The 26,577-nt window shown below is 39.6% G+C and overlaps 1 protein-coding gene across 5 annotated transcripts in view; it reads left to right on the top strand.

Annotated features, from left to right (window-relative positions):
* The window catches only part of LOC129144306 (uncharacterized), an 85,359-nt gene extending 59,205 nt beyond the window's left edge, over positions 1-26,154 (top strand). For all 5 annotated transcript variants that reach the window (XM_063797805.1, XM_054686185.2, XM_054686178.2 and 2 more), the window contains 2 exons: positions 1,093-1,324; positions 3,487-26,154. In XM_063797805.1, the coding sequence (XP_063653875.1) occupies positions 16,355-17,476 (1,122 nt within the window). In that variant the 5' untranslated portion in view covers positions 1,093-1,324; positions 3,487-16,354 and the 3' untranslated portion in view covers positions 17,477-26,154. The remainder of the gene's footprint in view (positions 1-1,092; positions 1,325-3,486) is intronic.
* Positions 26,155-26,577: the final 423 nt, after the last annotated feature.

The raw sequence follows: 26,577 nt of genomic DNA on the forward strand, positions 1-26,577 counted from the left end.
CACTCACCTCCAAAACCAAATCCACCTCACCTCTATTCTTCTTTTCACATTGTGTACGGGTAGTTCTGGAAATCAAAGTGGCCATGCTGCTTCCTCCATGCAGCCTGTAGTGAATTCAAGTAGTGTAGGATACTTCAAACTGGAGCTTCTCTACTGTGAATAGCTGCTCATCCCCAAGTACCAAACCTAATTTTGTGACAATGAAAACCATCTGCAGGTGCCCCCTGCTGGTGGTACTATCCTAGAGACTTGCCTTCACTGATGTATTTTGTTTGGTCAATGGTCCAGAAAGTCACAGTCACAGTCACCAACACTATTCCCTATGCCCTTACACCTAAGCAGGTTCACTTATTTATGCTACCCGCCAGGCACCTGCAGGTGTGTGGCATTTGCATTTTCATTCTATGGCTTCCTAGTTCCTCATGGTGGGAACCTGGGGCCCGACTTCTTGCCTCTCAAACTATTAATATGTCTGCCTCACAGGGCCAGGCACTTCTCTAGTCTTGAGTCACCCATGTCATTCTTTTAACCTACCCTCGGGTAGGACACTGGAGCCATAGATGTGAACCTTAGCCTTTAAGGCACGCAAGAAGACACTGAAGTCCCCAGGGCCAGTCACTGCCAGCAATGTCTTCCAGTGGTGGTTGAAGGGATGACTGAGGCAAGCAGAGTCTGAGTTTGTTATTGTTCTGAGGATATACACAAAAATCTTTAATAAGGCTTACATAGCTTGGCATAGTCTTCAGCCTCAGCTCTGGTTATACTCCCCCTTCCCTTTTGTGCTTAGTTTGTACTAGTATTGTTCCAGAAGAAGAAAGAGAGAACTAATTCTGCTGCTCCTCTGGTGTCCAGGAGCTCAGGTAATGGATGCAGACTGTAATAGGCAGTCTCTAAGTTGGTCCCCAGTGATCCCTGGTCATCAAACCCTTGTGTAATTCCCTCGCCTTGAGTCTGGGATGGATCTAGTACTGACTTGTAATGAATACAGTAGGGCAGCAGTGATGGAATGTTGCTTCCGAGATTAGATTATTTTTTAAAAAGCAAAAACAACCGTGGCTTCCATTTTGAGTATGCATGCTCTCTTTCTTTTAGATCAGTTGTGCTGGGGGAACTAAGCTACCGTGTTATAAGCAGACCTATTGTGTGGACAGGAACTAAAGCCTGCCAAATACCGTGTGCGTGAGTCTGAAAACGGACCTTTCAGCCCCTGTCGAGTCTTGAGATGACAGCAGCCCCAGCTGAATGCTTGACTGCAACCTCATGAGAGAACTTGAGGCAATTCTAACCAGCTAAGCTGCTCCCAGATTTCTGACCCTCCAAAACTGTGAGTACTAAATACTTGCAGTTTTCAGCCACTGAGGTGATTTGCTATGCAGCAATAGTAATAGTAACAAACACACAGACTTCTGAACCTTTCCCCAATCCAAGGTCATTCTGTGGAGTTAGAGACCCAGCTCTCCCATTCACAAAGAAGCTATTATTCTCTCTACAGTAAAGAAAGACAAAGAAGTCAGAGCAGTTTTTTAACGCTGCACATCAGGAAACTAGATGTATGCTGAAAATTTGGGAGTGATAAGTAGGACCTTTCCCAGTCTGTAGAATATACCACCAAAGCATGCTCACTCAAGAATGTGCTTTTGATTACTACCAAGCACACTTTTTTTCTTTTTGAAGATATGTGCAAACAATGAAAACCCTTCTTGCTGAAATTACAATACAGCCGTACATTTTGGTTGAAATGTTTATTTGGAGATTTCAAAGTCAAGGTTGATATAGCCAAAAGATAATACAGATTAGACTATCATGGAAGCAAAAAGAATCTAAAATTTGATATTGTTTGTACACTAGGGTCACTGCTCATGTTAACATTTCCTTCATTGCATCCACTTTCTCGGAGCTGGTGTTGTAGGGTTAAATGTGAGTGTGAATGAGCATGCGTACAGTGGACAAAATCCCCCCATTCTGTAAATGCATGTGCCTATTATTCCGGGCAGTGAACCCAGCCTGCTTTAAGTCTTTGTTATTTGAATAGCGTCCCAGATTCTCCTTTGAAATGTGCGGTTCACCTATTTTTATTAACCTTAATATGGAGCTTTCTGATGCTTTTTTGATAGATTCTTGGTCGTGCCCAGGTACACTTCCTTTCGTTTTAAACAGGTCATATATTTCTCTGTGCTGGCCTTCAGGTGGTGTGCCATATAAATTAGAAAGCAAATTTTCACAAGGTCAAATTTTAATCATGCAGCTTAGTATTTTTAAACAGATGACATTTTCATACTTGGTATGCTAACTTGAAGACCAGACCATTTTTGCCCAAGTTCTACCAAAGGTTTTCGTTTTATAGTCTTCATTTGTTTTGTTTTGGTTTACTTTTTAACAAAAAGCAAACCTAGGAAAAAATTTTAAAAACATACAAGATGCACAAAAACAATTACTCTAATACACATGAAACAGAAAATCAACACCTGCCAATTAAACACAACTTCTACCATTTCATAACTGTGTGATCTTGTCAAATTACTTAACCTCTCTATAAAACGGGATCACGATAGCATCTTTCTCACAGAATTATAGTGAGAATTAAATAATATTATTCTTATGAAATGTTTAAGATAGGGCCTAGCATTTATCATTTACTCGATAAATATTAATCATGTAATTATATATGTAATTATGGTGATAATGATAATGTTGCTGCCATGAGATGTCAGGTTTCACAATATAAAATCATTACAGAATTCTGTTTGGAACTCCTGTGAGACCTAGTATGAATCACCTATAGTGATGAGGCTGCTCTAGCAAATAAATCTAAGAGAACAGGCAACTTCATGAAGAGGTTAAAGTGTCCTAGGGCAGTGGTCTCCAACCTTTTTGGTACCAGGAACCATTTTCAAGGAAGACAACTTTTCCATGGACAGGGTGGGGGATGGATTTGGAATGATCATCAGGTATTAGATCCTCATAAGAAGCAGGCAACCTAGATCCCTCAGATGCCCAGTTCGCAATAGGGTTCCCGTTCCTATGAGAATTGAATGCAGCTGCTGGTCTGCTGATCGACAGGAGGTGGAGCTCAGGGGTAATGCTCGCTGGCCTGCCACTCACCTCCTGCTATGCAGCTGGGGTCCTAACAGGCCAGGACCAGTACCAGTCCATGCTCCGGGGGCTGGGGACCCCTGTTCTAGGGAAATACCATCACCATGTCTGCTACCCCTCCCACCGTGGGCGCTACCACCATTTGGTCACCATATGCAACCCTGTGTGAAGATATTTTTAATACTATCCAGTGTCCTTTTCATTTGAGTGACCTCTATCTCTTTGTCCCACCATCTAACTCCCACCCTCATAATGAGTGGGGAGAAAACCTCCACCAGGGTGAAGCAAAAAACCTCAAACAGAGGCTTCAAACAAAACTTAATATAAAGACTCCAACCATGAAGTTGTCTCTTTTTATTCCCCAGTTATCTTCTTTGTTGGTTTTGTTTTCAGGATCTGCAGGGTACCAAGTTATCTGCTAGAAGGCCCAGGTCTTCTCTTCTTACCAGCCCCGCTGCTACCGCCATGATGTAAATCACTATGATCTCACATTGGTGTTACTTACTGCGATAGCCAGCAAAGCAGCTCCCTTCCTTCCACTCTTGGCCTCCTAAGGTCTGTTTTCCAATAGCAAAGTGACTTTTTAACATTTTTCAGATCATATGACGTTCCTGTTTTAAATCTTTATTGGCTTCCCCATGTCCTTAGAATAACATCCACTTCTTACCACGGCCTATGAGGTCTCAGGTGACCTGGCTCAGGTTCACCTCTGCCCCCTCCTCTTATTTATTATGCTCCAGCTGCACTGGCCATTTTCTTCCTCAAACACACTAAGCTTATTTCTACCTTAGGGGTTTTGCAGTTCTTTCACCTCCTGCTTTAATTCCTCTCTAACGAAGTTTTTTTTTAAATAAACTTTATTAATATCAGAAATCACTTTATTTGTATATTTATTTATTTGTTTTCTGTCTACGTCCTCACTGAGCCTTTATCCAATAATCTTGTTCCTCATTTTATTCTAGCACCTAGTATTGTGCCTGCCATTCCATATATACCTTTTGGAAAGATCAGTGAACAGACTCCAGCTATACTATTTTTTAAAATAGGATGTACTGGAAGAGGAGACCCACAGAATCAAAGGAACAGTTGAAGACTCAAAAGAACAGGCTCAGAAGGGGCAGGAATAGGGAGGGGCAGGAATAGGGGAAGCAATTAGGATCTAGGTAGCAAGAAGGGTCCGATTGGTTCTGGCCACTTTTTTCTACTCTTATGTTGTTCCACTGATGATGCAATGCTCAAAAAATCAGATCATTGGGAGGCCGAGGCGGGTGGATCACGAGGTCAGGAGATCGAGACCATCCTGGCTAACACGGTGAAACCCCGTCTCTACTAAAAATACAAAAAATTAGCCGGGCGAGGTGGCGGGCGCCTGTAATCCCAGTTACTCTGGAGGCTGAGGCAAGACAATGGCGTGAACCCCCAGGGGGCGGAGACTGCAGTGAGCCGAGATCGCCCCACTGCACTCCAGCCTGGGCAACAGCGAGACTCCGCCTCAAAAATAAATAAATAAATAAATAAATAAATAAATAATCAGATCATCCTCGTGTGGGTCTCAAGATTATCATTTAGCTCAGGATACCTTAACCAAACTTCTCACCAAGACTATAAACCATGGCAAAGAAGACAATTCTAGCCACCCCCCCCCCAAAAAAAAGTAGGGTTATTGTCCAAAGAAGGGAGGAATGGACACACCCACAGTCAAAAACCCAAAACAAAACAAAAGTCTGCAATAATCTCTGACTTGACATTTTGTCATCTAGAAGACAACTACTTTCTTTCTTTCTTTTTTTTTTTTTGAGATGGAGTTTCCAGGCTGGAGTGCAGTGGCGCGATCTGGCTCACTGCAACCTACGCCTCCTGGGTTCAAGTGATTCTCCTGCCTCAGCCTCCTGAGTAGCTGGGATTACAGGCGCCTGCCACCACGCCTGGCTAATTTTTTGTATTTTTAGTAGAGAGGGGGTTTCACCATTTTGGCCAGGCTGGTCTCAAACTCCTGACTTCAGGTGATCTGCCCCGCTAGGCCTCCCAAAGTGCTGGGATTACAGGCGTGAGCAACCGCGCACGGCCAACATCTACTTTCTTGCAGTATTAACTGATGTTTGTTTAAGAGATATAAACAGATTTCGGCCGAGCTCAGTGGCTCACACCTGTAATCCCAGCACTTTGGGAGGCCGAGGCGGGCGGATCACGAGGTCAGGAGATGGAGACCATCCTGGTTAACACGGTGAAACTCCATCTCTACTAAAAAATACAAAAAATTAGCCGGGTGTGGTGGCAGGCACCTGTAGTCTCAGCTATTCGGGAGGCTGAGGCAGGAGAGTGGCGTGAACCCAGGAGGCGGAGCTTGCAGTGAGCCAGATCGCGCCGCTGCACGCCAGCCTGGGAAACAGAGCAGGACTCCGCCTCAAAAAAAAAAAAAAAAAAAAAGATATAAACAGATTTCAATATTAAGTCAAATAAAAGAAGAAAGATAAATCTGTTCAAAATTATAGAGCATACTAAAAAGATATGCTTTTAAATGTCTTCTCTGTCCTATGATTCAGAATAAACTAGAGGTCAGGAGACAGTTCCATGAGATATGTCCTTTTGGATATCCCAAACTAAATTAATTCTCTCATTTCCCTGACATCTGCTTCTCGTACCATATTATCTATCTCAGTTAATGAAATTACTATTTACTCTCTGACTGGCCTAGGAATTTGTTTAGACAGAGTTTACTTGTCTAGAGTAATAAACTGGAGAATAATATTTGTTTCCACCATCTCCCTCATTTCCCACACTCAATTAATCAAAAAATCCTATCAGTTCTAACTCAAATTCTCCAACCTATCTCTTCCTCGCCATTCCCAATACCAATGCCTGTGTTCAGGCCCTTATTACCTTTGGTCGTGAACCACTTGCAACAGTTTTTCAGTGGTCTTCACTCAATCCACTTAAGCCCATCTCTCACACGATTGCCACACTTATGACTCTAAAACAAAGATCTATGTCTGCCAGACTCTTCTTTAAAAGCTTCTATAATTCCACACTGTCTACAAAAATAAAAGCCAACCGCCTCTGTGTCTTAGTTGAAATGACAGAATACAAAAGTTTCTCAGAATGATTTATAAATGCAACCTTTTCTTTAATATGGAGGTTCTTTAACCCTGGTATACATGAGAAAACTTGTAGTGCATTTAAAGAACACTGATGCTAAGACCTCAATCTGAAAAAGTCTGATTTAATTGGTCTGGAATGAAGCCTTACATCAGCTTTTTAAAGACCTCCCCCAAATAATTCTAATATGTAGTCAGGGTTGAAAACTACTAATTTATAATGTGGCTAGAAAGACACTTCTACTTCCAGACAGCATGCGGTAATAGGGTTGGTATTCATTCCCCTTCACCCCTGACAGAAATTACTAAAAAATAGGACAAGATATATAAAATAATTATTTTCAGACACTGGATATCAGACAACATAGGAAAGTTATCCAGGAGAAGAGAGAAACAGGCAAAGTAAGCCATATAACTGTCCTACTTAACTGCCCCAGAGCTCACAGAGAGGGAATCCAGGCAGAGCCTGGTGATCTCCCTGAGTTGAAGAGATCATGCAGAGATTTGAGAAGGCCAAGGCAGGTAGAGTTCATGGGGAAGAGTACCAGAAAGAATAGAAAATTCCAGAGATCTGTGGAGAGTCTCCCTGAATATTCAGCTGAATACTGATCAGTATATCAGGAAACTACCAAGGTTGGGGTAAGAACCACACAAGAGAATCAGATTAAACAATCCTCTTGGCTCATACAAGGCTGGAAGTAGTTTGTTTCATCATCTACTAAAGTAGGAAAAGCCTCATAATTAACAGGATACTGGCTAGAGTACTTAGAAGGGTATCACCCAAGTAATGGGGAAAATTAATCATCTTTAAAAAGTTGCTTGGGTTCCCCATAATGAAGCTTAAGATCAAGAAGGATCTGTTTCCAACTAACTTAACTGTGACCCAGAATAAAGCTCAATAATGTTTATGGGAATGCAAAACTATCTAACACCCAATATGTAAAATGTTTAATGTGTGGTATCAAATCAAAGTATTGCCAGGTGTGCAAAGAAGCAGGAAACAGTACTTAAAATGAAGAGAAAAATCAATTACCAGAAACATACTCAGAACTGAACAAATGTTAGAATTGTTATTATAGTATTTCAAATGTTCAAGAAAGTAGAACAAAGATTGATCAAATGAAGTAAAATATTAATACATGGGTGGGCACAGTGCCTCACGCCTGTAATCCCAGCACTTTGGGAGGAGGCGGGTAGATCACCTGAGGTCAGAAGTTTGAGACCACCCTGGCCAACATGGTGAAACCCCATCTCTACTAAAAATACAAAAATTAGCCAGGCGTGGTGGTGGGTGCCTGTAATCCCAGCTACTCAGGAGGCTGAGACAGGAGAATTGCTTGTACCCGGGAGGCAGAGATTGCAGGTTGCAAGGAGCTGAGATCGTAACATTGACAAGAGTGAAACTCCATCTCAAAAAAAAAGAAAAAAAAATTAATACATGAAAGTTACAAACTTCTAGAGATGAAAAAGACAATATCTGAGATGAAGAATACACTGGATGGAATTAACAACAGATTAGACACTGTAGAAGAAAAAGTTAGTGAACTTAAAGACATAGCAATGAAAATGATCCAAAAATAAAACAAGAGAAAGAAGACAAAAAGTGAACAGAGCATCAGTGATCAATGGGAAAAATTTAAATGACCTAATATATATGTAACTGAAGTCCCTAAAGGAAAGGAGTTATAGAGGGCAACAAAAATTTTTGAAAAAATAATGGCTGAAAATTGTCCAAGTATAATGAAAACTGTAAACACACAGATCCGGTAAGCGTAACAAATCCAAAGCACGAGAAACATGAAAGTAACCACACCTAGGCACATTTTAATCAAATTGCTTAAGATCAGTGATAAAGAGAAAAATTTATAAGTATTCAGGAGAAAAAAGAACATTATATAGAGAGAAACAAGGATAAGAATGAGAGCATAACTTGAAAATTAAAAGACAACAGAGAAGCCAGGTGCAGTGACTCGTGCCTGTAATTCCAGCACTTTGGGAGGCTGAGGAGGGCAGATCACCTGAGGTCAGCAGTTTGAGACCAGCCTGACCAACATGGAGAAACCCCATCTCTACTAAAAATACAAAATTGGCTGGGCATGGTGACGTATGCCTGTAATCCCAGCTACTCAGGAGGCTGAGGCAGGAGAATCACTTGAACCCGGGAGGTCGAGGTTGCGGTGAGCCGAGATGGCATCATTGCACTCTAGCCTGGGCAACAAGAGCGAAACTCCATCTCAGAAAAAAAAAAAAAGACAACAGAGCAACATCTTTAAAGAGCTGAAGGAAAAAAAGAGCAGTCACCTGGAATTCTACAACCAGCAGAGTAGGTTTCTTGTGCATACAACCCGTGTAGTCACACAGGGCTTTGCACTCAGAAGGACTGGCTTGGTTTAATGCTCTGTTGTTGATGACTTGAAATTCTTAATAATATTTGAACAGAGGGGTCTACATTTTTATTTTGCATTGAGCCCCACAAAGTATGTAGTCAGTCCTGATAACCAGCAAGAATATCTTTCAAACATGAAGGTGAAATAAAGACTTTTTCACATACAAAAGCTGAAAGAATTTTCCCACCAGCAAATCTGCACAAGAATAAGAAGGATTAAAGAAATTCTTTCAGGCAGAAGGAAAATGATACCAGATGAAAATAATGAAGAATATTGGAAATGGTAAATATGTCAGTAAATATGAAGCTTTAAAAATATCTTTTACATCACTAATCAGTAAGGAAATGCAAATCAAAACCACAATGATATTTCACTTTATACCCATTAGGATGGCAATTATTTTAAAAAACAAAAACAGAAAATATCAGTGTTCATGAAGATATGGGGAAACTGAAACCCTTGTACACTGTTGGTGGGAATGTAAAATGGTGCAGCTGCTGTAGAGAACAGTATGGTCGTTCCAAAACATTAAATATAGAATTACCATATATGCAATAATCCCTCTTCTTTTGCAACCCAAAAGCATTGAAAACAGGGACACAGAGAGACATCTGTATATCCATATCTGTTGCAGCATTATTCACAGTGGCAAAAGGTGGAAACAATTGAAATTTCCATTAACAGATGAATGGATTAATAAAATGTTGTATAAACATATAATGGAATATGATTTGGCCTTTTAAAAGGTACATCATTATAAGCCTGAGCAACAAACTGAGACCCCATCTCTACAAAAATACCAAAAAAATTGCTTGTAATCCCAGCCATTTGGGAGGCCAATGTGGGAGGATCGATTGAGCCCAGGAGGTCAAAGCTGCATTGAACCATGATTGTGCCAGTGCACTCCAGCCTGGATGATAGAGTAAGACTCTATCTCACACACAAAAAAGTACGTAATTACAACACATGCTACAACACGGATGACCCTAAAAGAGATTATGCTAAGTGAAATAGGCTGGAGACAAAACAACAAATATATGATCCCACTTATAAAAGGTGGCTAGAGTAGTCAAATTCATAGAGCCAGAAAGTAGAATAGTGGTTACCAGGAGGTAGGGGCGGGAGAATGGGTAGCTACTGTTTAATGGATACAGAGTTTCAGTTTTGGAAAAAGAGAAAATTTTGGAGATGGATGGTGGTACTTGTTGCATAATAATGTGAATGTACTTAATACAACTACTGACCTGTACACTTAAAATGGCTAAACTGGTAAATTTGTGGGGGAAGAAGAGTTTATTTAGTTTTTTTTTTTTTTTTTTTTTGAGACAGAGTCTCGCTGTGTCACCAGGCTGGAGTGCAGTGGTGTGATCTTGGCTCATTGCAACCTCTGCCTCCCTGATTCAAGCGATTCTCCTGCCTCAGCCTCCCGAGTAGCTGGGATTACAGGCGCATGCCACCACGCCCAGCTAACTTTTGTATTTTTAATAGAGACAGGGTTTCACCATGTTGGCCAGGATGGTCTGTGTCTCCTGACCTCGTGATCTGCATGCCTCGGCCTCCAAAAGTGCTGGGATTACAGGCGTGAGCCACTGTGACTGGACTATTTAGTTCTATTTATTCATTTATGCAATGATGGTCTCAGCAGTAGGTAATAAAATATAACCTTATATTTAAAATTCATTTTTCATTTTGAAAGGTTTGGATCTTTGTCTCTTCTTTCTACTTCACTATTTTATTTATTTATTTATTTATTTATTTATTTATTTATTTATTTATTTTTAATGGTGGTGGATCTGAGATCTACCTTACTGTTTTAAATACTTAACTGCGACCAAATAGAAGATAAATAAAAATTGTATTCCCTTACTTTTCTCTAAGGCCATGCTGGTACAACTAGAATTGGCTCTTTAGAATGTAGGTATCATTTATAGTAAGCTGGAGATTTGATCACAGAATGATACATGTAAGAATGTCATAGCACAAAAAAATGCACAGATATTTTTAAAAGGACAAATTTCAGGACACTTTCCATCTGAGTTCATAAGAAAGTCCTCTTAAGTATCCTTCAAAGTTAAAACCCTCTCCCCTTCAGATTAATGAAAATATTAGGATGCATAGAACACAATGGGCACTGGTGATATGGCCCATGGTAGCTGAATTAGATTGAGTATAAATGAAGTCTTCACATAATAGCGAAGAGGCCAACAGAAGAAAGGCCAGAAATCCACTTGGAACTCATGTCCATGGAAGACCAAATGAAGTTGATTTAACTGTTCCCTTAGAAAGATATCCCATTGCTTAGCCCTCAAAGTGCTCATACTGCTACTTTCCTTCTTTATATCACCAGTTCTGGGAGCAAACCTCCTGAAAGAATGGAAGTATAGACTGTAAATACAAGACTGTGGGTACAGCAAAGGGGCTCTGATGCTCTAGTTGTTTGTGTCTAGATACTGTCAAATGTCCCTTGTGATGCACAATTGCCCTTAGCGGAGAACCATTAACCAAAATAAATGAAATAATATGTCATGTTCATGCATCAGAAGACCCAATGTTGTTAAGATATCAATTCTCTATAAGTTGATCTATAGACTCAATGTAACCCCAATCAAATACCCCACTGGCTTTTTGTCTACATTTACAAGTGAATTCTGAAATGTATATGGAAATTCAAAGAACCCAACACAATGAAAACAATTTTGAATAAGAAGAGCAAAGCTCAAGAATTTGACTATGTGATTTCAAAACATATAAAGCTACTGTAACCAAATCAGTTTGGTATTGGTCTAAAGATAGATAAGGGAGGCTGAGGCAGTAGAATTGCTTGAACCCAGGAGGCGAAGGTTGCAGTGAGCCAAGATTGTGCCACTGCACTCCAGCCTGGGCAACAGAGTTAGACTCCATCTCAAAAAAAGAAAAAGAAAAAAAAAAAGGCAGATAAATAAATCAGTCAAACACAATAGAAACCCAGATACAGACAATTATATATGTGGTCAATTGATTTGAACAAAGGTGCTAAGGCAATTAAATGGAAAAATGATAGTGCTCTTAACAAACAGTGTTAGAACAACTGTACATCTACATGCAAAAAAAAAAGATAAAAAAGAAAAAAAAACACCTTGATCACCATATACAAAAGTTAACTCAAATGGATCATAGGCCTAAATGTAAAAATGCAAAACTATAAAACTTCTAGAAAAAAATAGAATATTTTTGTAATCTGGATTAAGTAATGATTTCTTAGATATGACATTAAAAGCAGAACCATAAAAGAAAAAACTGATAATGTTTATTTACCACAGCAAAATTTTAAAATGTCTGGTCTTCAAAAGACACTGTTACTAAAATGGAAAGACAATCTGCACAGTGGGAGAAAATATTTGCAAAGAACATATATAATAAAACTTGCATTTAGAATATGAAATGAACCCAATGAACTCAGTGAAACCCAAACAACTCAATGGAAAATGGGCAAAATATTTCAACAGACACTTTACCAAAAATATGTAGATAATAATCAAGCTCATGAAAAAAAGCTCAATATCATTAATCATTAGGGAAATTTAAGTCAAAAAACCATAATAAGATTTCACACCCACTAGAATGACTATAATATAAAAGATGTACAGTAACAAGTATTGAGAAGGATGTGGAGAAATGAGAACCTTCATACATTGCTAGTGGGAATGTAAAAGGTACCACCCTTTTGGAAAACAATTTGGCAGTTTCTTTAAAAGCATGCCTAGTGTTATATACCCCGAGAAATGTGCCCAAGAGAAATGAAAGACATGTGCACAAATAATTATAGCAACTTTATTTGTAATAGCCATAAAACTGGAAACAACTCAACGAATGGTGAATCAATAACGTGTAGCACATTCATACAATGAAATACTACTCAGCAACAAAAGGAAATGAGCTACTGATACCCACAACAGCATAGATAAGTTTCAAAATAATTATGCTGAGTGAAAGAAGCCAGACAACAACAAAGAGTAGATACTGTATGATTCCATTTATATGAAATTCTAGGAAATGCAAAGTAATATATAATGACAAAAGCAGAGGGGCGGGAAGGAGGAATTTAAAAAGGGCAGAAGGAAACTTTTTGGGATCATGGATAAGTTCGTCATCTTGATTGTGGTGATGATTTCACAGGTATACACATACGTTGAAACTTCAAATTGAACACTTTAAATTTGCCCAGTTTATTGTATGTCAGTTATATCTCAATAAAGCTGTAGAACAGCAACAACAAAGAGATGGCTAGACAAGCATATTACAGTAGTTGAAGTTTGATGTTAGAAATTCACTGAATCTTCTCTGAAGTCATTGTCCTCTGACAGTTGTCTGCAGGTTTCAAGCTATCCACCTACACAGAATGTGCAATCTGCTGGGCTTCAAAAGCACACATTGAGGCAGATGGCCAACAGCTGACAATTCACTTAATTTCTCTTTTTAAATAGTTATATACTTGAAAAAGGATCGAGTTTGAATTAAATCCTCACAGAAAATTTCTATCACAGCGTGGGATTCACTTCAATAAAGCATCTTCCCACTGTCATAAATCTGCTTGTGTTCTTTTGGCAAAATTTTCTTCCCACTCAACCTGGCTTTGTTATCTTGTCAAGCCAGACAAAAATTCACCTCCTGTATAAAGCCGTCTCTGATCATCTGCCTTTTTTAATTTTTTAATTTTTTAATTTTTCTTTTTTGAGATAGAGTCTCACTCTGCCACCCAGGTTGGAGTGCAGTGGTGCAATCTCGGCTCACTGCAACCTCCGCCTCCCTGGTTCAAGTGATCCTCCTTCCTCAGCCTTCTGAGTAGCTGGGATGACAGGCGCACCACCACACCCAGCTAATTCTTTGTATTTTCATTAGAGATGGAGTTTTACAATGTCGACCAGACTGATCTCAAACTCCCGACCTCAAGTGATCCACCGGCCTTGGCCTCCCAAAGTGCTGGGATTAACAGGCATGAGCCACCGTGACCGGCCTCATCTGCCTTTTAGCACCATAGAGAGGTGCCATTAACCACCTGGTTTATATTGCCAGCATGTAGGGGCTGTAATATGGTACCCCAGCCCCACCTCCCTACCCCATCATTATTTTTTCTTAAAGAAAATAAGCTTGCCACTTAGAATTTAAACTTTACAATTAAGATAAACTGATTTAGAGAATAAATGTAGACACTTGAAACACAAGGATCCCCAAACCAGATTATAATCTGACTGAAAATATTAGCATATCAGAGATAGAAAAAGAGATGTACCTAAGAAGGGAGGACAATCATCAGTGGACACTTACTGTCCAGGAAAAAAGAACCTATGTGTACACCTTGATGCTCTGAAGCTATCAAATTATTTGAAATTTAGAATCCACTAATTAATTCCTCTTGCTCTAGATTCAAGTTTCAAAAACAACCTTTTGGCTGTAATTTGGCTCTCAAATGTGGCACATATACCAAGAGATATTTTGCTGGGATCATAAAAGACAGTCTAGTTCCCTAAGATGTTAAAATTCTCATTATAAATTAGTAATTTGTTATTCTGGGTTTATATAGTAGTCCTGTGATTTATCAGTTTAAGAAACAGACTTGGCTGGGTGCAGTGGCTCATGCCTATAGTCTCAGCACTTTGGGAGGGTGGGGTGGTAGGATTGCTTGAAGCCAGGAGTTTGAGACCAGCCTAGGCAACATAGCAAGACTCCATCTCTACACAAAATAATTTTTTAAAAGTAGCCGGAAATGGTGGTACACAACTGTGATCTCAGCTACTTGGGAGGCCAAGGCAAGAGGATCCCTTGAGCCCAGGAGTTGGAGACTGCAGGGAGCTATGATTGTACCACTTCACTCCAACCTAGGCAACACAGTGAGACTCCATCTCTGAAAAAAAAAAAAAAAAAGAAAGAAAGAAAAAGAAAAGAAACAGACTTAACAAGTTAAAGACCAGATTTCAACATATTTTCCAAGATAATGCCACTTTCTATGGCCTGTTAGGGAAGTCAGCTTTCCTTGGAGAGAGAGAGAGAGAGAGAGATGTCTACAGTTCATCTTTCTGTTACAGCACTTACTCCATACTCCAGTTACTGAAGCATATTATAGAACTACAGATTCTGAGTTACCTGAGGGTAGTTTTGTATCCAGTTTGTGCTGGCCTCCACCATCATTGCTCAATAAGTAACACTGAACTGAACTGAATTTGGATAACGTGCAAAGCTGCTTTTTTACATTTTTTAGTTGATTGAGAGTTAGAAAATCGTACCAAAAACACCACTCCCCAAGTATAACCTCTAATACGCTAACATTCATTAAACCTCTAACACTATAGCTAAAGTTGTTACATTTTTTAAAGTACGCTAAACTGGGGAATTGATTTTTAAATGAAGGGCAAAGTAGCACTAACCTCAGTCAAGTTGCTATAAGTGTTTCATTTGGTAATTGTGAAATTTTTTAAAAACATTTCAAGACATCATTACATCAACGAATATAGGTGTAGTTTGTCAGATGAGTAACTATTAAGGAAACCATGAATGTTTGCTATCTACTTTCACAATTAAACCACAATTTAGAGGATCAAATTCTAACCCTACAAACTTTTTTTTAACCAAAGACAGGGAGAAAAATCATACTCTTGTGATAAGGAGTCATAATTCATTTTAAATTCTGCAGGATTAATGCTGCTTTCCAGATAAGAATTCACCCCGTGTACGTAAAGTGATTAAGGAGCCTTGGAATTATAAATACACATTCAGATTAATTTTTTTGTTCTAAGCTTTAAATAAAATTTCAAAGTATTTTATAAAATAATTAACATCCCATAGATATGCTTTTTTAAAAAAGTAATTATGTCTATAAAAGTAATTTGTATAAGGCAATAAAAATTTTACTTTATAAAAAAATCAAACAATGAATACTTTTTGCTTAATTCTTTCTTAGGAGCAGTAATTTATTATGGGTTCCTTAGAAGACATGTGATTTATTTAAGCTCTATTAACTGAATGTGAGTCTGTTTTCTGACATAAACAGTGGATAGTGTTATGAAAAAATAAAATTGTCAGTGAATAGGCTAAATTTCATAGTTCACAAATATAGCTATCCTGAACATAGAATACAGATCCAATGAACATTTAGTTTTATAATTAGCACTGTTTTAATCCAAATTCCAATTTTATGCATGGGAAACTGAGGCCTAGAGAAGTGAAGTAACTTTTTACAGACCCATTAGCTCAGAGGCTGGAATCACTAGGCCTGGTAGTTTGATTTATGAGTACTACCTTCCATGAGATAAAAAGCTAAAAATGCTGTGATGAGGACATGTTTATTTCTAAAAAGCCTGCAGCACAATCTATCTCTTCTCCCAAAAATCGTATGTATGACAGATTTTTATGTTACTGCTGCTACACGAAGAAAATTGAGCCTAATATGTTCGGTCTTCCAGGCCAAAGCAAAGGATTGATTTTAGAAGGAACTTGTCCTGCATGGCCTCCATCCAGCCATCAGGCAGGGCTCCAGCTCTGCAGGGGAAAAAGAGATAGCCCAGGAAGAGGGAATCACCACCCACCCCACCCTGCGATCTGTATCTAAGAGAAATAACCCTGAAAAGAAGAGCTATAAGAGATGGCAGTGTGTGCTTTCGTCCGGGTGCACTTCCCGATCCTTCATCTTTCATGCCCATCTCTGATGTTTCCATCCTGGTATAGCCTTCTGAGTCATGTGTTCATCTCTCCTTTGGCTCAACCCAACAGACACAGCCTGCAATCTCACCTCCATCAACACAGCAAATGTCTGTGTCTCAAAGACCTCGAGATAGAGCTTCCTATGCTTTAACCCTTCCAGGGGCACACCTTTATTTCTGGGCAACTCAACACTGTCCCTCCTCCTGCCTCCACCACGGGCCCCATTACCTCCCTACCCTTCTCCAAGCAGTAGTCACTCAGCGCCAACCCCTCTCAGGCGTCGGGATCTTCAGTCCGGGGCCCCAGCCCTCCGCGCGGTTCTCCTGCCCAGCGCACCGTGCGTTGCCACCCCCATCGCGTTCCTCAGCCTCCCGGGCTCGAGCGCAGGAGCTGGCCATGCTCTCACCTCATCCAGGGTGTGGCCGCCGCAGCTGCTTCTTCCTCCTCGGCCGCTGCTGCCCAGCTCCCGGCTGGCTCCAGGCGCCGTCTTTCCCGGCTCGGGGTCTGCCGTGGGGACTGAGGGGTTCGCGTCGCGTCCCCGGACCGGTAAGGCGTGTAGTGAGCCCGGCGGGACGCGCGACAGCAGCAGCCAAAGTCGCATCGGCGGCGGCAGCAGGACCCGCTGTCTGTCGCCTTCATGGATTTCCTGGGCCTGGCCACCCCAGTCCTAGCTGCGGTTCCTGCTTGTTTTCCTGGTGTCTTCCGGGACTGCCAGGGCGCATCCTCTGGGCCTGGCTGAGCATCCCCGTCAGTTCCCTGGGCCTCGTCCGCGGCTGCCTCTGCCACCTGCTCCGCCCAGATTGCTTTGGTCCTTCTCCCGCAGACACACTCAGCTGTCCTTCATCCTCTGTCGTCTCCCCATTCTCTCTCCACCCACCGCCTCATTCCCAGATCCCACGCCGTTTCTTCCTTTCTATCCGCTCCAATGTCACCTTCTCTTTATTTCCAACCTCAGATAAGTTTCTCCTTTTCTTTCTGTCTCTCTCAATATTTTCCCCGGTTTCATCCTCCTCCCCGCGCCCCCGTATCAGTCATCCTTTTATAATTTATCCAGTTTTTCGTCTCCTATTAGTTCCTCAGAATCACTACTGCAGGTTGTTGGCTAGCCTCTTTTCTTCCTCTCCCTGTTTCTTTCTCTTTCCTAAAATCTTTTCCTTCCAATTTTCCCTTGAGTTTTTCAATTGTAAAAACTTTCTCCCAAACAACCTAAATTTTCTTTTCAGTTGAGACTGATTGCAGTTTTCCATGAACTCATAGTAAAGCATATATAGCTTGGTATCCACCATAAACCAAGAAAGTGTTTTAACCTTTTTTTAAAGTTGGTCAGTTAAATAAATTATCCCATAAATATTCATTCTGAAAATCCAGTTCTTATATCCTACATATGTCCTTGAAAACAGAGACTAGTTTGCTTTTGTATCCAACAAAGCAAAATGTTTCTGCAACACTATTGCATATAGCATAAGTTCAGCAGGGGAGGGGGAGCAAGGTTTGTCTTTGTAGTTGGGCACTGTGGATCTCAAGGTTCATAGGCAACAGCTATTATTGTTGACTGACTGAATGCAGACAAAGCTGAATTAATCTCAGCTCATCCTTCCAAATCTGTTGCTCAGTTCTGTGTTTTAACCCCAGCCCTATCTACCCAGCTGCTCAATCCCCAAACCTAGAATTTGTCAGGGACCTATTTCTCTTTTACCCATCTCATCCAGTCATTAATTCTACTTTTTTACTCTCTCCCTCTCTCTCTATAGATAGATAGATAGATAGATAGATAGATAGATAGATAGATAGATAGATTTTTTTTTTTTGAGACGGATTCTCACTTTATCACCCAGCAGGCTGGAGTGCAGTGGCACGATCTTGGCCTACTGCAAGCTCTGCCTCCTGGGTTCAAGCGATTCTCCTGCCTCAATCTCCTGAGCAGCTCGGATTACAGGCACCTGCCACCACGCCTGGCTAATTTTTGTATTTTTAGTAGAGATGGGGTTTCGCCATGTTGGCCAGGCTGGTCTCGAACTGCTGACCTCAAGTGATCCTCCTGTCTCGGCCTCCCAAATTGCTAGGATTACAGGCGTGAGCCACTCACCTGGCCCATTCTTTCTTTTAAGCCTCCTAACTTAAGCTTCATCTTTACCTCTCCTTATCTTTGTCCAATCTGTCTTATCTGGGCTCTTTGTCTAACAACCTCTACCAGAAAATTCTTAATTATCTCTTATTGTTTTGTATCTTCTTCCTCTCCTTTTCCATTAGCTTCATCCCCAGCCCACAAACATGCTTAACTCTCCTCACTCTTAAAACAAAGTCCTTCCCTCTCTACCTATCACCATATCTCTCACTTCCCTTCACATCCAATTTGTTTAATATATTGTGTTCATTTGATGTCCACACATTCTGACTTCCCAATCATTCTTTACCTCCTAATTTTCTGCAATCAGGCTTCTAATCCTATTGCTTAACTAGAGGTATTCTCCCAGAGGTCCTGGCGAATTTCATGTCAGGCATAGGTAGGCAATGCCAGATCAGTTGCCCCTAGTTTTTCTCCCCGCAACAAACGAATTCAGATCTAAGAAAAAAAAAAACAAAAAACCTGTGGTATCAAGGCCACCACATTGCAGAGCACTCAACCGCCATTTAACCTACATAAATAGCACCTTACCCACTGAAGCCTGCACAACTAAAAACAATGGCCTTGAGTGGTAGGGCTAAACTCTTGGGTTCATGCAGTTTATCCAAATGAAGGCTGAAGAGGAATCCCCATTATATGACTCTAGATTGATAAATTACCTAGTTTTGATTATGGCCTTAGATTTTAGAGATTCAGACTTTGGTTTTGCCCATAGACACGTGGTAGATTTTATCTAACACACAAATTAAAAGGAATAGGGCTCCATAACTTAAAGAGAATAAGCCATCTTTTGTAGTTGTGGCAGATAAACAGTTCAGTGAAGTTACTGCAAACCCACAGCATTCATTACTGCTATGAAGTACTGAGACCTCCAACTCCAGCCAAGATGTAGTAGTATATATCAAACTAAACCTCCCACTTCAGGGGGAAAGTGGGATAAAATATACATAAATATTTACATATTTGTATATATTTATATGTGTGTGTGTATATATATATATATATATATATATATAGTCATGCAATGCATAACCAAGTTTTGATCAAAGACAGACTGCATATGCAACTGGTGGTCATATGCAGTTGCATATGACTTGCTATACCTTTTCCAAGTTTAGATGTACAAATACCTACCATTAGGTTAAAATTGCCCACAATATTTAGTACAGTACCATGCTGTACAGGTTTCCAGCCAAGGAGCAGTAGGCTGGGTGTGTAGTAGGCTATACCATCTAGGTTTGTGTAAATATATTCTGAATGTTCATACAACAATAAAATTGTCTGATGATGCATTACTCAGAATGTATCCCTGTCATTAAGTAATACATGACTTTATACATATACGGATGGTCCCCAACTTACAATAGTTTGACTTAAATTTTTTTGCCTTTATGATGGTGTGAAAGTGATAAACATTCAGTAGAAACTGTACTTTGAATACCCATACAACCACTCTATTTTTCATTTTCACTACAGTATTCAACAAATTACATAATCAACACTTTACTGTAAAATAGGCTTTGCATTAGATAATTTTGCCCAACTGTAGGCTAACATAAGTGTTCTGAGCACATTTAAGGTAAGGTAAGTTAAGCTATGATGTTTGGTAGGTTAGGTGTATTAAGTGCATTTTTGACTTACAATATTTTCAACTTAGGTTTATTGGGATATAACCCCATCATAAGCCTAGGAGTATCTATATATCTATATCTATAATTCTTTGGAGGCATTGAAGAGTAACTAAAGCAGGCGGAACTTAAAGCTATGATCCTGGAGAGAAGGCACATGAGGTGAACTCAGTGTTTACCCTGGAATATTTCTCTTGAGGGAATGCTCAAAACTAAGTGCAAGACAATAAAAGCCAAAAAAAAAAAATACAGCAGTTTTTCTGGGCTGAGGAATAAGAGGCTGTATTAGTCTGTTCTCACACTGCCATAAAGAACTACCTGAGATTGGATAATTTATGAAGAAAAGAGATTTAATTGACTCACAGTTCTTCAGGTTTAACAGGAAGAATGACTGGGAGGCCTCAGGAAACTTACAAGCATGGTGGAAGGTGAAGGGGAAGCAAGCACGTTTTACCATGGTGGAGCAGGAAAAAGAGAGTGAGGCGGGAAGTGCCACACACTTTGAAACCATCAGGTCTCATGAGAACTCACTCTCACTATCATGAGAACAGCCTGGGGGAAATCTGCCCCCATGATCCAATCACCTAATACCAGGTCTCTCCCCCAGCAGTGGGAATTACAATACAGCATGAGATTTGGGTGGGAACACAGAGCCAAATCATATCAAAGGCCAAAGTTGAGGGCTACCAAAGTGCCTCTGATTGAGGGCAAACTCCAAGAGGGGAGAATTGCAGAGGAGCTCAACAATCTATGCAAATTGCCATCATGATAGTGATCTAAGTTCCTACACTCAGCATGCACAAAGAAAGATGCCAAAAAAAAAAATCAGAAAACAGCAGTTTAGGATCTAATGAGGTAAGTGAAGATTTCAGCATCCAACAGAAGTTGGACTTCAAGCCTTGATAAGGTACCTAGATACCCAGGGTTTTCAGTTGAGATCTCAGCACATCCTTGGAGTAAGAGCAATATAATACTGAAATAAAATAGATCTAACAAAACTTGAAACCAAGCCTTTTCAGGATCAAAGTTATCTGCCACTATTCTTTCTACTTTCCAGGAGTAGAAAGTAGAAACTCTATGGAGGTAGGTAACATTATCCAGAGTCTACAATTTTGTCTTATACAATATCTGGGATCCAATACAAAATAATTATGAGCCATGCAAAAGATCAAATCCAGATGACTAAACACTAAGAGAAAAACGTTAATAGAAACAGAACTAGATATTAGAATTGGCCAGGACTTTAAATAACTATAATTAATAGTTTTAAGAAAATAGAAGAAAAGGTGGACAAAGATGAAAGATGGGTAATTTACTTCAGTATAGAATTGGAATCTGTAAAAACAATTATTGGACAAATATTCTAAAACTAAAAATTACAGGCCGGACACGGTGGCTCACGCCTGTATTCCCAGCACTTTGGGAGACTGAGGCAGGCGGATCATGAGCTCAGGAGTTCGAGACCAGCCTGACCAACATGGTGAAATCCCCGTCTCTACTAAAAATACAAAAATTAGCTGGGCGTGGTGGCATGCACCTGTAATCCCAGCTACTCAGGAGGCTGAGGCAGGATAATTGCTTAAATCTGGGAGGCAGATGTTGCAGTGAGCCAAGATCACACCACTGCATTCCAGCATGGGCAACAGACAGAGACTCTGTCTCAAAAAAAAAAAAAATTACAATAACTGGAAATAAGAACCCTTTGGGTGTGCTTAACAACAGTCTGAGTACAGCAGAAGTCAGGATTCATGAACTGGAAGACAGGTCTGTAGAAAATATCCAAACTGAAGGACAGAGAAAAAGGAAAAGAACATAACAGACCTCAAAAACACAGTAAAAATGTCTAATAAGTTATTAATTGCAGTCCCTGAAAGAGAGAGGAAAGAGAGGAGCAGTATTTCAGGAGACAAAGCTCAAGAATTTTCTAAAACTGATAAAAGGCATCGACCTCTCAGATGCCAGAAGTTCAGCCAACCCCAAGAAGAACAAAAGACCATTATCACTCAGAAATATTAGAAGCAGTTTCAATTTAGATATTTGCTGAAGACAATTCTTAAGTTGAAACAAAGGAAGAACTCTTGATTGAGAGGCAGGTTTGATAGGTCTAAGCAGTTCTACAGCACTAGACAGTGGCATGAGTCACGGTGGTATGGGCTTGAAATGTCCACATAGAAAAGAGTGTGAAAATTGCTGGGTGCGGTGGCTCACGCCTGTAATCCCAGCACATTGGGAGGCCGAGGCGGGCGGATCACTAGGTCAGGAGATCGTGACCATCCTGGCTAACACAGTGAAACCCCGTCTCTACTAAAAATACAAAAAATTAGCTGGGCGTGGTGGCGGGCGCCTGTAGTCCTAGCTACTCGGGAGGCTGAGGCAGGAGAATGGAGTGAACCTGGGAGGTGTAGGTTGCAGTGAGCTGAGATCTTGCCACTGCACTCCAGCCTGGGTGACAGAGCGAGATTCCGTCTAAAAAAATAAAATAAAATAAATAAATAAATAAATAAAAAGAAGAGAGTGTGAAAATTATATAATAAACAGAACCCACACTCAAATCAGCCCTTTAGTGCCAGAAAAAAAAGAGGGATTCAAAAGAGAAATGGAAATTAATGGATTTTGATTATCCTGGTGGGAAATCAAAACCAATAATTTCACTAAACCATAGTAACTGGAAACTGAACCTGCCAACCTGTAACTTTCTAAATTTAGTAATGAAGCACCAAGATTTCAAGTGTTGCTCTCTGAGAGAGGAGACCTGTATTAAGTGATTTCCAACCCCCATTTGCCACATATTAAACACAGTATAATTAACCTCTTCACAGTAAACATTTATCTCAATTGACTTTACGGTTATAGGTCACAGGCTCAGATAATTGGCATATAATGTTTGTCAAACCAGATAGGCTAACACTAAATGGTTCCCTCTTCTTTGTCTACTTGAGTTTCTGCTATGAGTTTGGAAGCAACTGTGAATCTGAATTGTTCCAAATATTGCACTGGGTTCTGATAATATCATTTTGTTTGGTTAGCTCTAAGACTTTGAAATTGACATTTTAAAAAGTAGACTTTATTTTTTTAAAGCAGTTTTAGGTTCAGGACAAAATTGAACAGATGAGAGAGGTTTCATACATACATCTTGCCCCCGAGACACAAACAGCCTCCCCCGCATCAAAATCCAGAGTGTACATTTATACAATCAATGAACCTACATTGACATACATTATCATCCAAGGTCCATAGTTTACATTCAGGTTCACTCTTGGTGTTGTACTTTCTATGGATTTTGACAAATATAAAATGGTATGTATCCACAGTTATAGTAACAAATAGAGTAGTTTCATGGCCATGTAAATCCTCCATGTGCCACATGTTCATCCCTCCCTCTTTCCAACCCCTGACAACCACTGATCCTTTTACTGTTTCCACTGTTTTGCCAATTCCATAGTGTCATATAGTCAGAATGATACCATATGCAGCCTTTTCAGATGGGCTTCTTTCACTTAGTAATATGCATTTAAGGTACCTCCATGTCTTTGCATGGCTTGATAGCTCATTTCTTATTAGCACTTTATAATATTCCATTGTGTAGATGTGTCACAGTTTGTTTTTCCATTTACCTGCTAAAAGACATTTTGGTTGCTTCCAAATTTTGGTCATCATGAAAAAAGCTGCCATAAACATTCATGTGCAGGGTTTTGTGCGAAAGTAAAATTTCAACTCTGGGGAAATACCAGGAAGCCCCAGTTGCTGGATGGTAAAGTAAGAGTATGTTTAGTTTGTAAGAAATACTTGTCTTCCAGTGTGGCTACCATTTTTGCATTCCCCACCAATAATGAATAAGAATTTCAACTGCTCTGCATTCTTGCCAGCATTTGGTGTTGGTGTTGGCCTTTCTAATAGGTATGTGGCAGTACATTATTATCGTTTTTATTTGCAATTCTCCAATGATGTATGATGTTGAGTATTTTTTCATATGCTTATTTGCCATTTGTATATTTTCTTTTGCAAAATGTCTTTTGGCTATATTTATGTGGGTCTCTTTCTGCACTCTCTACTCTGTTCCATTGATCTATATTTCTATTATTTTGCCAATGTCACACTGTCTTGTTTACTCACATAGTGTTAGTCCTCCAACTTTGTTCTTCTACTTCAATATTGTGTTGGCTATTCTGAGTATTTGCTTCTGCATATAAATTTTAGAATCAGTTTATAAAAATCCACAAAATAATTTGCTGGGATTTTTATTAGAATTGCATTGAATATATGGGTCAAGTTGGGAAGAATCGACATCTTGACAATACTGTCTTCTTATCCATGAATATGGAATAGCTCTCCATTTATTTTGTTTATTTATTTGTTTATTTTGAGACAGGGTCTGACTCTGTTACCCAGGTTGGAGTGAAGTGGCACCATCTCGGCCCACTGCAAACCTCCACCTCCTGGGTTCAAGCGATTCTCGTGCCTCAGCTTCCTGAGTAGCTTGGATTACAGGCACCTGCCACCACCCCCAGCTAATTTTTGTATTTTTAGTAGAGACAGGGTTTCACCATGTTGGCCGGGCTGGTCTCAAACTCCTGACCTGAAGTGATCCACCTGCCTTGGCCACCCAAAGTGCTGGGATTACAGGTGTGAGTCACCGTCCCCAGCCAGTTCTCCATGTATTTAGCTTGTTTTTTATTCTTTCATCTGTTTTTTTAGTATAGTCACAGAATTGTGCAATCATTATCACTGTGTAATTTCAGAACATTTTTATCACCCTCAAAACAAACTCCATACTCACTTACCCTTTCCATTTCTACCACCGGCTGTTCCTCTCCCCAGCCCCTGGCAACCACTAATCTTTTTATATTTATAAATTTACCTATTCTGGACACTTCATATAGATGGAATCATCTAACATGTAGCACATTATGTCTGGCTTCTTTCAGTTAGTATGGTGTTTTGAGGTCCATCCACTTTACAGCGAATGCCAATATTTCACTCAGTTTTTTATTGCTGAAAATATATTATATTGTAAGGAAATATCACATTTAATGTACCTATTTGTCAGTTGATAGACATTTAGGTGGTTTTTGTTGTTTGTTTTTTGCTATAGTGAATAATGCTGCTGTGAACGCTCATGTACATGTTTTTCTTTGGACATATGTTTTCAATTACTTTGGGTACATACCTACGAGTGGAGTTGCTGGGTTATATGGCAACTCTGTTTAACTTTTTTAAACTGCCAAAGTGTTTTTACAAATGGCCTCATAATGTTTACATTCCCACCAGTAACTCAATGTTTTTCCACATTCTAACCATTTGTTAGTATGTGTCTTCTTTATTATAGCCATCCTAGTGGGTGTGAAGTGACATTTCACTGTGGTTTTGGTTTGTATTTCCCTAGCTAATAATGTTGAGCATCTTGTCTTGTATTTAGTATTTATTTGTATATCTTCATTGGAGAAACATTTTTTCAAATTTGTTGCCTATTTTTCAATTGGGTTGTTTGTTCTTATTTTATTACTGAGTTGTAAGGGGTGTGTGTGTGTGTGTGTGTGTGTGTGTGTGCTGGATGCAATTCCTTTACCTGATATGATTTGCAAGTATTTTGTCCCACTTTGAGGGTTGTCCTCTCACTTTCTTGTGTTTTTTGAAGAAAATAAGTTTTAAATTTTGGTGAAGTCTTTTTATCTATTTTTTTCTTTTGCAGCTTGTGCTTTTGGTGTCATAGCTAGGAAACCATGCTGGATCAAAGGTCACAAAGATTTATTCCTGTGTTTCATTCAAAGAGATATATAGTTTTAGCTCATAGGTTGACAATCCATTTTGAGATAATTTTTATATATAGTGTGATGTAAGAGCCCATCATCATTTTGCATGTGAATATCCAGTTGTCACACATCATTTGTTGAAAATACTCTCCTTTCCTTATTTTTTTTTAATTAGACCATATATGCATGTGTTTATTTTTGGGACTCTCAATTATATTCCATTGACCTGTATGTCTATTCTGATTTCAATACCACACTGTCTTAATTATGTTGCTTGTTATTAAGTTTTGAAATCAGAAGTATGAGTCCTTCTCACACCTTTTTCCTTCTTTTAAAGATGGTTTTAATTATTCTGGGTCCTTTGCTTTTCTACCTGAATTTTAAGAGCAGCTTGTCAATTTCTGCCACAAAAAAAAAAAAAAAAGAGAGAGAGAGCGAGAGAGCCTGCTGGGATTTTGATAGAGATTGCAACAAATCTATAGATCAATTTGGGATTACTGCCATCTTAACTCTGTTAAGTCTTCCAATCCATGAACGTGGAACATGAACATGGAATTCCTTTCCATTTATTTAGGTCTTTTAATATTTCCTTCAACAACATTTTGTGGTTTTTAGTGTACACTTTTTTTGTTAGATTTATTCCTAAATATTTCATTTATTTACTCATTTTAAATTTCAACTTTTAGATACAGAGCGTACATGTACAGCTTTGTTACATATCCATGGAGGTTTTTCTACCCATGTTCCCTCCCTCGGTCCCCTCTCTAGTAGTCCACAGTGTCTATTGTTCCTATGTTTATGTTCATGTGTGCTCAGTGGTTAGCT

The sequence above is a fragment of the Pan troglodytes genome, chromosome 1, assembly GCF_028858775.2.
Source record: "Pan troglodytes isolate AG18354 chromosome 1, NHGRI_mPanTro3-v2.0_pri, whole genome shotgun sequence".
NCBI classification, from domain to species: domain Eukaryota; kingdom Metazoa; phylum Chordata; class Mammalia; order Primates; family Hominidae; genus Pan; species Pan troglodytes.